A 15,295-nucleotide genomic window follows, 5' to 3' on the forward strand; every position below is an offset into this window, starting at 1 on the left:
AAACACATGAAATTCTATGCAAAATAAAATTCTTCTTTAATCCAGGAGCAATAGTGCTTAAACTAAATATTTAAAGAAAAATCATATTATAACCATAGAACACTTTATGGCATTATTTTATATCTACTCTTTTTCTCAGAAATATTATAATAAAAACATTTAATTTCCTCTTCATTACCTTTAAAAATCTTTGCAGAAAATTTATGATGCTATCCTTTTTATGAGGCAACCAAGGAAAGGGACTTTGTATATCCATCATTTCTAGGTTAATAAAAATATCTTTACCTTCCAAGAAGACTTTCACTAAATTCCAAATACTGACATGTTTTAATCATGCAATTAGGAATGAAAATTTTACAACAGAAACCAATGAAATAAATAAGAAAGGCAAATATTATTCAAAAGTTTTATAAAGATTATAAGAAAAACGGTACCTACTTTTTTTCAAGATACCTAAAATATAGTGGGTTGGAAAGGCCCTATTATAAAGTGCTTTTTGAAATATAAGCTATATTTATTCCCTAGGTTAGATCAAATATAAGCAAAAAATAACATGAAAACTAGTAAAAATGTTTAGATTCCACAGTAAAAGGGCCTGAATCAATCTAGTATTTCAAAAAAATGAATGAAGATAGACATTGGTATAGGTTCAAATAATTGAAAAGAAGATCACAAGTTTTTAACTACGATTTCAAATTAATCATGCTCCTCAACCCTATCTCCAACCTCAATGGCATTTCCCTTGATTGAGTTTTTATTATGTAATATTGTAATTTTTTAGTTTTTTTGTAATTTTATGTATATCATTATATTATACTTAAGCTTGGGATTTCATTTTGACATAATTCATAGTATGATCAGAATTATACATATATATCTCCTGAATTCAGAATTACTTTAATTAAATATAAATGAATTTCATCTTCATGACAACTCCCAAAAGATTCTGCATCAACTACATAAAAGAAAATAGACTTTCTTACTTTGTTGAAGCACTTTGTATTTCTTCACTGAAATCTTTACCTTCTCCTTATCTTTCTTAGTGATAATATAAAAAACTAATAGATTTAAAAAAAACTTCCTGCCTTTATTTGATGAAGACAAAAGAAATTATATTTTTAATGACTAAAACATAGAACATCATTTTTAAAGTAAATATTTAAAATCTCATAATTATACTAATATATTTATTTCATCAACATAAGTTTATTCTTTTTGAAGTGTTTAATTTTCAGTCCTCAGTCAACTCAGTAGGACTTTACCAAGACAATTTTTAAAAGAAATCAGACAGAGTTCCCTCACCGTGCTACAAGAACTCTGCCACTGTCGCTTTGAAAGACTGATGTCTCTTAAATTAACTTTTTTTTGTTAACCACCCACACCAGCAAACTGAGTACTTTCTTCATTTCAGCAAGATGCAAATGGCTAAAATTAGAAATCTCTGGGCCCTCAGGAATAGTCATTGTACAGCATCAGCTAAGCTTCCTGATTAGTATTATGCTTGATTTAAAAATAAAAAAGTACCCAAACAAAACAAAAAAACAAAGAAGAAAACAAAACAAAACAAAATCTATCTAGGCCATCTTTTCACCTTTCTTTATTTCATAAGAGAGAAGCATTTAACACATTCATTTTGGTAGGCAATAAGGAAGTGCTAATGAAGCTCTTGCCAATAAAATAAAGTCTGTCTTATTGTTGGTTGCCTTAATAAACTTCAACTTTTATAATAAGTAAGAGCGTATTAACTTTATGATCTTATGAGATAAAACAATAATCTCAATATAAAGTGTTTAAATCAAATTACTTTTGTGGCCTCTTTATAAAAATACTGACAACTTCTCTTGTGAAGAGAAAATTAATTCTCTTGTGTTCAAGATCCAGATTATCACTCTTATTTACATCTAAATCCAGAGTATAACTATGTGTGCAAAGTTAATCAGTAGATGAAATCTATTTCTGAAATATTTTTCTAAGTAAGATTTTTATAAACATCTTATTCTATTTTTGTTTTTTTCATTTTATCTGTGATAAGAAAATGATAATCATGGGACTTTAATCCCAAAAAGACAAGGACTCAGCATCCAATTTACCTGACAAGATTTTCATTGTCTCCAGTTCCTTTGCAAGTTGCACATTCAGTTCTTAAATCTTCAGCTTTGGGTTTCTTTTGTAATACAGACTGTCTCTGTCTTCTTTCTCTAGGAACTCTTTCCTGCCATACAAGGGAGAATAAATCAAAACAAAATCAGGATATAAAGAAAACAATTTTAAGAAGAAAATTTCTCAAAATTTGAACTGTGTAAAAACTGCTTAACTTATTCCAACCTCATGTTTTTCTTCCTCAGGAACAAAGCTTCGTTTCCGTCCTCTGGTTCTCTAAAAGAAAATCCACAAAAATATCTAATGTTTAAATAATAATAAAAATAAATTTTCTCTGTTAAATATTACTGCCTCAATTCTCAAAAGATGAACCTCGCCCTTAAGTACTAGCATAATCTGGGGCACCTTTAGAAATGCAGAATCTCGGGCTCATTCCAATAAACTAAATTAAAATCTGGCTTTTAAGAAAAATTCCTAGTAAGGCATTCGCACCTTACGTTGAAAAAAACTGTATAGAAGTGTCCTTAACAGAGACAATATTTATTAATCAAGTCCCAAATGAATACTCAGGGCTAGTTCTTTCTGTATTCATCTCTTTCCTTTCTGTGGCACTCTTACTATTTAATGCTTCAATTTCTGTCCCAGAAACAATTCATCTCCACATTAGTAAGAAATATGTATATTATATTTCTATACCAAATTAAACTTAACACAATGCTTATTATGTAAAGATTTTAAAATTTGTTTTAATAAAATAAATTATAAGTGGCCAGATGAACCAATTATACTATCTAATATAAATAACAAAAAGTTTAAATTATTTTTTCCTTCTCTGGCAATCTATTATCCGATTTCCATAATTTATATGTACAGGACAATTTCAGAATAGTCAATGAACTATCAATGAGAAAGTACTCAAACTATTTATTTTAGTTCTATGATCTTCAGAACAGAATACTTAAAAGGCCTTCACACATGTCCACATGCTTTTCATTCAACCCATCTTACGTAATGAAGTAACAATGTATTAATTAGTTTTGAATTAATTTTCAAGTACATATGTTAATTCTCCAATTTTATGTTTCCAATTCTTTGGAAGAAATTTAATCACAAGCTGAGTATCCTTTATCCAAAATGCTTGAGATCACAGAAGTGTTACAGATTTCATAATACTTGCATAGACTTTACAAGTTGTGTATTCCTATCTGAAAACCCAAAATTTGAAATGACTGAAATGAGAAACTTTTTGAAAGTTGATGTTCAGAAAGTTTTGAATTTGAGTGCATTTCCAATTTTATATATTTGGATTAGAGATGATCAACCTGTATTTACTATTTGTGAAAATCTATCAAATCTTTAACATCTGATATAATTCAATCAATTGAAACTTTTTTCATATTCATACTGCAATTTACATCATATGGTAAAATACCAATTAGCAATTCTATTGTTGAATGATGTATTTACATTACTCTCTATATTCATAAATTCCCTTTTCTATACCTATCTATATATTTTATTAACATGTTATTTTAAAAATGAACAAGTATATTTATAATTACCTAAAGCAGTCCTTTTAAATTAATTTCATTAATTACCAAATGGTAATCACTGATATATTCATGTAGTAATTTAACAAAAGTAACATAGTTCTGGCTAGAAAAACAAGGTTGTTTAAAAGAATATGGTATCCTATCATCTCAGAGGTCTGAAAAAAGCAGCCCAAAGAAATGACTTCCTAATGTCACAACATCAGTTAGTGACAGAGGTAAACCTCAAACCCCAGTCTCTTAAGTGATTTTTCCTACATATGAAGTCCAAGATTTATAATTTAATCCCAACTAGAGATGAGCAAATCTCCTATTATGCTTCATTACTTAAATAAGCAATAGCACCACAATGTACAATGAAGACTTTTCACATTTCAAAAAGAGTAAATTAGAGAATCATACCCAATAGAGAAGAAATACAAATTTTCACTCTCTTCTTACCTAATTTGTTAGCCCCATAGAGTATAATGACTAACATGACTTATTACCAACATAATTACAGGAATTTCTTAACATTTGTCAAATTCCTAACTTTTTTAAAAGAGAATTTAATGCAAACACAACTATTCAAAAATACCAAGTCCTCCAATCAGTGAAATGCTTAAAGGGATAGACTCAGTAGTAGACTGATTGCTATCATGTGTAAGGCCCCAGGTTTGATCTGCAACATGGCAAAAAATAAAATAAATAAATAAATGTTTTAACTTCTAAAAAGGTGAAAAAAGAAAGACTGAAAAAATGTTGAGAGCTGGAGTATCTTTTTCTACTTTTAATAATGTGACAGCATCTATAAGCATAAAAAACTCATTAATTGCCTATGATTGCAACAAGCAAGGTATTTAAACATAATATCCCCTAAATGAATCATCAGAGAAGTTTATAAGACAGAAATGGTACAAAACAGCAAGAGGAAAGAAAAAAAAGCATTTTATTAATCTCTCAAATTATTACCATCAAAGAGCTCACTCCAACTCAGATGTATAAAAGTATTCATAATACACGGTTGTTATTTCCTAATATATGTTGTGGCTGATACAAATTACATTAGAAACAAAATAAATAAAGCATCTGCATAAAAATAATGTGTAGAAGAAGGAAGACTTTTACCTAATTATGCCCTTTAGGATGCAGTAAAGACACATTATCTTAAAGTTCCAAATGATTTAAGGGATTCCAAATCACACTTCATCTTGAAAATAATTATTAAGGTATTAGGAGTAAATGATAACTTTAAAACTCATTTCAAATCTTGGCATATTCCAACTTTTTTGTTATTTTTTAAGAACTTGACTTACTTAGGGAATAATGATGATCTGAGCCACTTATATTACCTGTCTCAATCTATCTGTGGTACATTTTCTTGAAAAGAGGTAATAAAAACATCCACAGAAGAGACTGGAATGTATTAAAGGCAATGTAGAAGAACAAAATTATTTTAGTTACCAGCATTATTTTAGTAATTTGTTAATCTGAAACAAATAATTAAATATTTCAATTTTTATTAATGCTTTAGAGCTGGGGTTATTTTAATTTATAATTAAGTAAATTGCAAGATGATTTTCCTAAGGCTAGAATGATTTATTTGACAAGTGAGCTGAATTTAAAAATAAAAGTAAGTTCTTCAACATCTGTGATATCACTAATCTGGGATTCACATACTCACTTGTGAACTGTTTTCTCTGAATTTAACACATCTTGTTTTTTTATTTATTTTGATGAAAAATCAACATTTATACAAATAACAATAAGTAATCAATGTATGGTTAGATGAAGAAGAAATGCCTCCCTATATAATTTCATATAAAGACAAACATGTTTATGCATGAGTAAAATCCCAACCTCAATGTTAATTTAGGACAACTAAGTCAAACCTCAAAAACCTCTGTCAGATTACATATTATCAGAGTTATGCTGTGAAATAAATGCCAGTAGCTTTCTGGCAGCTGTTTAAAACTGCTTCAAACTAAAGTTTATTTGTGTGTGTGTGTGTGTGTATGTGTGTGTATATATATGTGTGTGTGTGCGTATATAAATGCATACATATATATAATTCTCCCAAAATTTGTTTTTCAATCATGAAACTACCTTAAAAACAAATTATAAATTAAAGTTCATATAATATTCAAAGAAAAATACTATGTATACACAAAAACAAGGTATGAATAAAGTACCATCTGTTTCTGTTGGCTATCAACACACAACAGATGGAACAGTGATCACCAAAAGTGAGTGTTTCCCTTCTGATCAATTAACTGTAGAGCATATTTTAATAACAGAATTATGAACAAGAGTGGAAGAATAAAAACATATTCATAACCAATTTGGTTTAAATATTATAAATTAAAATAATGTTTGAACTAAATATACAAAATAAAATGTATGGTTTATGATATGTTCCTATAAAACCCTACTCATAGATAATATTATATACAAAATATGTAAAACATTGAAGCATCATCTGTTCTTCATTTTATTTCAGATTCCTAGAAATAAATAAAAATGATATATTTCCAACAAGCAAAAGGCAAAACAAAGGCATTCAGGTCTGAATAAGATTATTTTAGCTAAGAATTCATGAATCTCATCCAGGTGGCCAAAATAAGGTAAAGTACCTTCTAGCTCACAACAGGGTTCTTTGCAAGGTTTTTTCTAAGAATCTATGACACAAGTTTTATCATCAGTTTAGTAGTCAGAGGACTTCTTGAATCTGATAACAGATAACTCTGCTATCTAAATCCTCCATAAATAGTGTTTCTTTCACAGACCTGTAATCATTCAAGTAATTAGTATAAAGATAAGATAAAACAAGACAAATCAGACAAATGCATCTTAAGCTTTAGACGTTTTAATAAAAAAATTTTTTTTAATGGTGCTGGGGATTGAATGCAGTGCCTTGTGCATGTGAGGCAAGCACTCTACCAACAGAGCTATATCTTCAACCCACATTTTAATAGAATAAAATCCAAATGTTTGAACATTTTTTCTGAAGAAGAATCCAAATATATATATACATACACATATATATCTATAACATATATAGTTATATATTTTAAAAATATGCCATATTTTTAGATTCTTAAGATTTCATTCCTAACAGTACTAAATAGCTACTTTGCATATGTATAATAACTAGTTATACCATAAGTGTAATGAAAGTAGACTCTAAGAAATCTGATTATCTCTCAAATAAAGACTGTTACTTGGAATAGGCTTATTAGCAGCTCAGTGTTAAGACAAGAAACAGATCAAATGTGTTTAAGTCCTTTTCCAAAATAATGATCTAGAAGAAATAGTACATCCTGGAAAACAACGTGATTTTCAGTCAAAACTGCTAATAAGTACTTTGTTTATTGCATTTATTTTGCAAAAAAAGAAAATGAAATATATAAAACAACAAAAATTTCTAAGTCAGGAAGAAAGATCAAAGAAAGCAGATGGAGTGTGTGTGTGTGTGTGTGTGTGTGTGTGTGTGTGTGTGTGTGTGTGAGAGAGAGAGAGAGAGAGAGAGAGAGAGAAGACTATAGAAAGAAAGGTCCCAGCAAGTCCTTTGGCACTTGTATAAAAGATGAAAAGACATCAGATGATATAGAATGGGAAAAAAATGAAAAGAAAATCTGAAAGCTTTCAAGTTACATTAAAGTTATTAGAAAATATGCCCAAAAGTACAAACATCAACTTTAAAGTAACTTCAAAAGGGACATAAACAAACTAATTTATATTTTCTTCAAAAGTAATTTCCTTTCCTAAAAGGAAAATTTTCCACATAAAAAATAATGCAGAGAAAATGTCTTAAATGACCAGGTACTTAAATAGAAATATCCCAAGGCTGCCTTTACAAAAATTCTATATTTTCATCAATGAAATATGATAAATATACAAAGAGAATAGGACCAATTTCCTTTGGTAAACAGGATTATTCCTATCCATATGGAGTTTAGACTCATGAGTCTACAGGTATTAAGCTAATACTAATTTACACAAATATTATTAGAAACCTGAGTACAACTAAGGAAAAATATAAAAATAAAATGATATGCTGCTTTGGATCTTTCAAAATCCCAACTAAAACCCATTTATCAAAACTTCTAAACACAGAAATACCATAAGCCAGCATTTCTAAGTATATAGTCAGGAGAAGTGATAGCCTATGTTCACCTAAAATCTGTTCATCAATATTCACAGCAACATGATTTGTATCAGCCAAAACGTGAAAACAACCCAAATGTCCATTAACTAATGAAGAGATAAATAAAATCTGGCATATGCAGACTAAAACTTTAAAAGTGGAGTTCTATAAAATAATAAAAGAAAAAAAAAGTACTGATACATGCTATAAAATTCATGAACCCTTGAAGACATACTGCTAAGAAGCAAATTTATGATGTAATTCCATTTATATGAAATGCTGTGATTAGGCAAATATACAGCAACAGAAAGTAGACTAGTGGCTGCTTAGGTTTGAGGGTGGGAAATGGGGAATGGGGATGCTAACATAGGTATGGGATTGGGGGCAATGAAGAAAGCATTCTAAAACATTGTGGTAATGACTATACAACTTTCTAAGCACACTAAACCCACTGAATTGTATACTTCAAATGGGTGAATTGTATGATATGTGAATTATATCTCAATAAAGCTATTATTTCTAAAAAGGCACCATTATCTATAATAAAATTAAAAGTTAATTTTAATTGCAGCAACTTTTAAAATACAATAAATTTCCCATTACTGCTTACATGGTTAAATTTAATGTTTAAGTTATATGTAAGTAAAGCTAAAAATGCCACTTATAAAACAAGTTCAATATGTGTTAATAATGAAATAAACTAGACTGTAAAATCCACCTACTGACTCCATATCTTTTAATAATATAAAACATTTAAATAAACGAAAAATGACTACTAGAATTTTTCCAGCATATGAGGATTGGGTCATGCATTTCCAACATCTGTGACTTCAAGTAAAAATATTCAAATTCTATAAATCACTTTCATAACTCAGTTTTAAATGTTAAAGGATATGTGGAAATCACTATGTACATTAATTGCTATCAAATTCTATAAATCATTTTCATAACTCAGTTTTAAATCTTAAAGAATATGTGGAAATCACTATGTATTTTAATTGCTATCACTGCCCAAACAAACCACCAAAAATTTAGTGGCTTAAAAAAAAAACAAAACTAAATTTATTATCTTATAGATCTACAGGTCAGAATTCTAGTAGGGACCTTACCCAGTTAAAAATCAGGGTATTAGTAGGGTGATATCCCATTTTGGAAGATCTAAGGGCAGGATTTATTTTCTTAATTTTCGGAGCTCCTAGAGGTTACCCACATTCCTTAGCTCATTCCTTTAGGACCTCATCTGCCTATCTCTGATCCACTATCTGTAGTCACATGTCCCTCTTACTGACTACAGACAAGAAAGGTCCTCTACTTTTAAAAGACCCTCTGATTAGATGAAGACCATACAGATATTTCTGGTTTATCTTCCCACCTCAAGAACCATAACTTTAATCATAATTGTAAAGCCCTTTCTGTAAAGATAACATGTTCACAGGTTCTCTGTATTAGGAGCAGACATGTTTGGGGTGAAAGTTTTCTGCCTACCACACTGAGGGAAATTAAATGCATATATTATTGACTTTTTGAAAACAAAAGTAACAATGAAATAAAAAATCCCTAAGTTTATAAAAAATCATGCAAAATCATATAGATAAGAACTTCCACAGCTATCACAATAAAAATGCTACTTTGTGTTAAAATTCAGTGACATAAAATTCAGTAACATAAAGTACAAGGGATTTAACTCCTTTCTACACTATCAAGAGACTACCACTCTCCTACCAGAAACAGAAAACATTCTCTGAAGAAAAATAACCAAATGAATCCTGAAAATGAGTACCAGAACAAGAAAAGGGAGAAATGAGGTAGTCACTAGTAACTAGAGAGCTAACATTTAATTTTGGTTTTCCAAACTATAAGACCTATAATGCCCTACTTACATGTTTTGTAAATGTTAGGAAGTGAGAGACTACTTCTACTGAAATACTATAAAAAAAATCTATAAATACCAATATTGAGGGCGTTTCCTCAAAGAAAATGCCTAAAACTACCCTCTAGAAAACACAATGAATATAAAATTCTATACAGACTTAGCTATTTTTTAAGAATAAGAGTGGATATGCAAGCATCCCTGGTATTTGAACGCTTCAACCTAAGACAGAGATAAACATGAACAGAAATGAGAAACTCAGCCAGGCGCAGTGGTGATTGCCTGTAATCCCAGCAACTCACAAGGCCGAGGCAGGAAGATTGCAAGTTCAAAGCTATCACAGTAAATTAGTGAGGCACTTACAACTCAGGGAGACCCTATCTCTAAATAAAGTATTAAAAAGTGCTGGGGATGTGGTTCAGTGGTTAAGCACCCCTGGGTTCAATCCCCAGTACCATTAAAAAAAAAAAGAAAAAGAAATAAGGAAGTCAGAGGAAACAGTATAGGATAGAGAAAAAAAGTGAAAAGTAATATTCTAGAGAGATAAAAGTCTTAATGGTATTGAAATATGAACATTTGCTATTAAAAGAAATAAGGAACAATAAAAATACATACATATCCCAAATTATTTTTCCCCAAAGAAAATTAGCCAAGTGCAGTGGCACACGCCTGTAGTCCCAGCACTTGGAAAGCTGTACCAGAAGGATCCTTTGAGTCCAGGATATGAAACCATCCAGGAAAACATAGTAAAACCCCGTCTTTAAAAAACAAAAACAAACAAACAAAGACCACAGATTCAAGCAATCATAAAAATGTGTTCCCTGCTAGAAATCCTAGACAGAGCAATTAGGCAAGAGAAGAAAATAAAAAGGATACAAAGAGACAAAAGAATAAGTCAAGTTATCACTGTTTTACAAATGATATGATTCCCTACTTAAAAGATCCAAAGATTTCCACCAGAAGACTGCTAAAGCTAATAAACAAATTTGGCAAAACAACATTTTACAAAATCAACATAAAATAATCAGTAGCTTTCCTACACAGCAATACTAAACAGGCTACAAAAGAAATCAGGAAAACAATCCCATTCACAATGGTCTCAAAAAAGAAATACCCAAGAATAAACCCAACCAAAGAGCTAAAGATGTCTACAATGAAAACTACAGAACACTGAAGGAAGAAACTGAAGAAGACACTACAAGATGAAAAGTCCTCCCAAGTTAATGGACAGGCAGAATTAATATCATTAAGATGATGATATTACCAAAAGTGATATACAGATTCAATGCAATATACAGATTCAATCAAAATACCAACAACATTTTTTATAGAACTAGAAAAAAAATCCTAAAATCTGGAAGAATAAAAGAGAATAATCAAAGTAATTCTAAGCCAATGAAGCAATGCTGAAGGTATTAGAATACCTGACTTCAAATTATACTACAAAGCTACTATTAAAGTTCATAAAGTAAGGAAGCATATTTCCACTATTCTATTATAGTATTTCTACTACTAATAAATCCTATTTATCTTTGGAAAACTACTATCATTAAGAAGTCAATATCTAATTCACTACATAAAACAATTAAATGTCACTTTGTAAAGGCACAAAGGAAATTTGTCAAAAGAAAATAACAACTTGGAAACAAGTCAACCTTCAATACATAACACCTAGTAGCCCACTTGTTGAAAAGTATATCATGCAGGTAATTTTTTAGAAATAAGAACAATGATTATAACAGATTTACCAGAAAGGGAAAAAGTAAAGATCCTCAACAAATGTGGTCTTTAAAAATAAAATAAAAATAAAATCCTGAAAGCATAATTATAAAGTTTTAATTATCTCCCTAAGTCTGAATATTAATGTGAATATTTTAACCTTCTAATAAACAAACATAGGGACAAAATAAATAAAACTGTGAATTTAGAACCTAACTATTGGGTGTACAAAAGAATGGAGATGATCTAATTCATCTTACAAATGGGGATATATATGAAAACAAAGTGTTGTTGTCTGGATCTTAAATATCACCCAAGGTCATATGTTGAAGGCATATATGTTGTTGTCTGGATCTTAAATATCCCCCAAGGTCATATGTTGAAGGCATGATCGTCAGCCTGAGGTGCTACTGGATGGTGATAAAATATTTAGAAGGTGGGACCTAAAGGAAAGAAGTTAGGTTATTGGAGGTGTGCCCTTGAAGGGGAAATTAGTATCCTGAACAGCTTTCTCTCTTTTTGCTTCCCAGCCGCCATAAAGTAAACAGTTTTGCTCCACACACTCCCTGCCATGATAATCCACCTTCTTATAGGCCTGAAAGGATCGTAAACTGAAAACTTTAAAACTGAGCCAAAATCATTCTTCCCTCCGTTAAGTTGATTATCTAAGTGAATGTATCACCGTAACAGAAAGCTAACACACAAGGTAAATTAAGCATACTTATCCAAGGCCACATAAAGGGTCACTGGTAGACTATGGACTAGAGTTCAAATCCATTCCAGATATTTCCACTGTAGTATGCTATCTTACCAGTTTTTGATGCTACCTAAAATGCTCAAGAACTTGATTTTATATACTCTGTCTTTTAAAGGGAATAATGTTACCAAAAAAATTATTTTAGGAAAATAAGATTACATGTTAAATGCTAATTTTAAGGCAAAATTAAAAGTCATACACATACTTCTTTTTTTTTTTTTTTTTTCCAGTGCTGGGGATTGAAACCCGGGTCCTCAAGCATACTAGGAAAGCTCTTCACCACTGAGCTACATCCATAGACACCAAATATTTGTAAGTATGTAGACATAAGAAAATAATCTAAGTTTTTAAAAAGATTCTTTAATTAGTCGATGTGCAAAACTCAATTACACTAATGATTCTTTCCTTAGCACAAAAATAATTTAAAAAGAAACAAGTGATCCTAAAAAATATTCACTTACTTATCTTACAAAATTACATATTAAATAAAATTTTGTTGAAAGTATGCTAAAACTCATTAATAACTTTAACTAATAAATAAGCCTATATTAAAACTAGATTATTATTATGATGATTTTACCCAATTAATTTCTTTAAAGGATTGCCAAGTTAATAATATAAAAAGCTGTTGTCTTCAAGATGCCTAGCATGGCTGGGATTATGGCTCAGTGGTAAAGTGCTTGCCTAGCACATGTGAAACACTGGGTTCAATCCTCAGCACCACATAAAAATAAATAAAATAAAGGTATTGTGTCCTTATACAACTAAAAAAAAAAAATTTTTTTTAAGATGCCTAGCATAAGAACGCATAGGTGTATGTAAAACAGCTAAAGGTATCATGATACCTAAATGAGGTTCAAAAATTTTACAAGCAATTTTATGGGAGGGGCACCAATGCTTTCACTAGTATGCAGTCTGCTATTATTTTAAAAATTTCCATTGATCAATATCCAGGTTTTAAAAAATGCAAATTAAGACTTTCTCATCCAGAAGAACATTTCCTTAGGGAAAGTCAAGTAGTAAATCTTAGTGGCTTTAATCTTCAGTCATTCTATTCCACTTCACAATTATCATGTTACCAGCTGGGGCAATTTAATAATACCTCACAAATGGGCAACTACACTTCTAGTTTACATGACATTTGAGTGAACTTTACCTTGAGGGCATAGAAAACATCTTCATTTTAATCTCCTCTTCATCATCCAGCCCAGTGCCTTATATTATTAGTTGCTAAGCACATACTTGTTGAAAAATATAAACCTGATCACAATTCAAAAGTAGGACAAGGGGTCAAAGCAAAGAACAGATAATACTAAAAGACAGCCAATTTTTATTCTTGAACATGGAGAACAATTCACCTCAGGAATAAATACGGCCAAAACCACTCATGCAAAAGAAAAATTTCCCACAGTTTTGAAAACTGTGAAGAAAACAGAAACTCATATTTCTATATATTATAAACAAAAGTTCATTTTAAAGTATTTTGTCCCTACTACTGAACCCCACAGGTTTACTCAAGAGGACAGAATAGGTTCAAGATAAAATCACTGAGGCTGTGAACTGTATTGCATGCGCCAAAAGTCATGATACACACACCCTTTAAGCATTGTGACATAAAGCTGAGTATTAAAAAAATCCAAGTAGGTGAAATAACTGGAGAATTTCTGGTATCTTCAAAGTTATGAAAAAATAAAACAATGAAATGTTAGAACTAGAATATATGTAATGATAAAATGGACTGCGATGTTAGATAGTGAATGCATCAGAGGTTAATCAAAGAGTAACCCACAAGGTCAATGGATTACAATGTTGTTTTTAGTTCAATGCCAAAGGAATGATCATGAAAGTATAAAAGGAAGAAAATATTACTTGAAACTAATAGAAGTATTACAATAAAAATTCATAGTTGAAAGATTAGAACCATAAGTTCAAGATTTTTTTTTACCCAAGAAATAGAGGAAAACACTGAATATGAAATGTTGTCATTTTACATTTAAAGGTAGGCTATATATATATATATATATATATATATATATATATATATATATGAACTCACTGTCCTATATACAGGCTATTATGTAGAAGAAAAACAATCCTCTCAATATAAAAGAATCTATATTATGATAAATCATACTATAGTTCCAACGTTTTCATTCCTATAATAAATGAATGATGTATGAAAGAATTATTATTACTGGCTATCAGTATGTAAAGTAAAATTATTGTAAATTTTCAAATTTTCTCCAGAATATATAATTGTATATCTGAAAGTTTTTATTTTATAAAATGATATTATCATATATTCTGAATGTAGAAATCTGAAGCATAGGCTCAACAATTAAAAGTAAATAAATTATATTAAAGTTGACCTTTGAAACAGACATTGACAATGGATAGTTTAAATCATTACATTCTAAAGGGAAGCATTGCTTAATGCAATCAAACTAAAGGAGACTTTCCTTATCAGAGTGTCTAATTAAAAAATCCTTATATTTTAAAAAGAAATTCTCTAACTTCTATGAATAAGAAAAAAAGAGAAAGAAAATGAATGGACCCAAATGGGCTAACAACATATCATCTGGCAGGAGACCCTTTATATTAATATTCCTTTCTTCACTCATGTAACTTTCTTTCTGCTCATTTCTAAAACAGACAAAAAAGAGAGGGGGGAACCTGACTCACTCTCATTAACCGGGAAACATTGTGAGGATTCCAGCAAACCAAGACAGAATTAATCCACTCTCAGTTTTAAATACTGCTGAACCAGTAAAAATTCCAGGTCTACCTTCTTTGATCTTTACTCTTGGCATTTTATAACTCTTTTAGTCACTGGATTTTTGCTTCCAGTGATTCATTTAACTACCTAATTCAGAACTTATTGCATGTTTTGCCCAATACTCAAGGATGGAAAACAGGAATAAAAAAAGGTAATATCCTAATCCTCAAAGAGAAGAAAAAGAGGGAAGGGACAGAGGAGTCTGGATGTCTTACTTTACAAGGACCTACCATGAGCCAAACAAGCACTAGATTAGGCATTTGATTACTACGCCAGATTATCTGTAGTCAATTTGGCACACACCTCTACCATCACTGCTATAACCATCTTTGTTAACTAAGGCTGGAAACCACATTTCCTATAATCCCCTTCTCTCTATAGTTCCATGTTTATAACC

General features: G+C 30.3%; 1 protein-coding gene across 10 annotated transcripts in view; it reads right to left on the reverse strand.

Annotated features, from left to right (window-relative positions):
• The window catches only part of PHF14 (PHD finger protein 14), a 604,994-nt gene that overhangs the window by 513,439 nt on the left and 76,260 nt on the right, over positions 1–15,295 (reverse strand). For all 10 annotated transcript variants that reach the window (XM_081283666.1, XM_081283662.1, XM_081283668.1 and 7 more), the window contains 2 exons: positions 2,326–2,376; positions 2,091–2,212 (listed from right to left, as the gene is read on the reverse strand). In XM_081283666.1, coding sequence (XP_081139792.1) covers positions 2,091–2,212; positions 2,326–2,376 — 173 coding nt within the window. The remainder of the gene's footprint in view (positions 1–2,090; positions 2,213–2,325; positions 2,377–15,295) is intronic.

This window comes from Spermophilus citellus (genome assembly GCF_964194105.1).
Source record: "Spermophilus citellus genome assembly, chromosome: 3".
Lineage (NCBI taxonomy): Eukaryota > Metazoa > Chordata > Mammalia > Rodentia > Sciuridae > Spermophilus > Spermophilus citellus.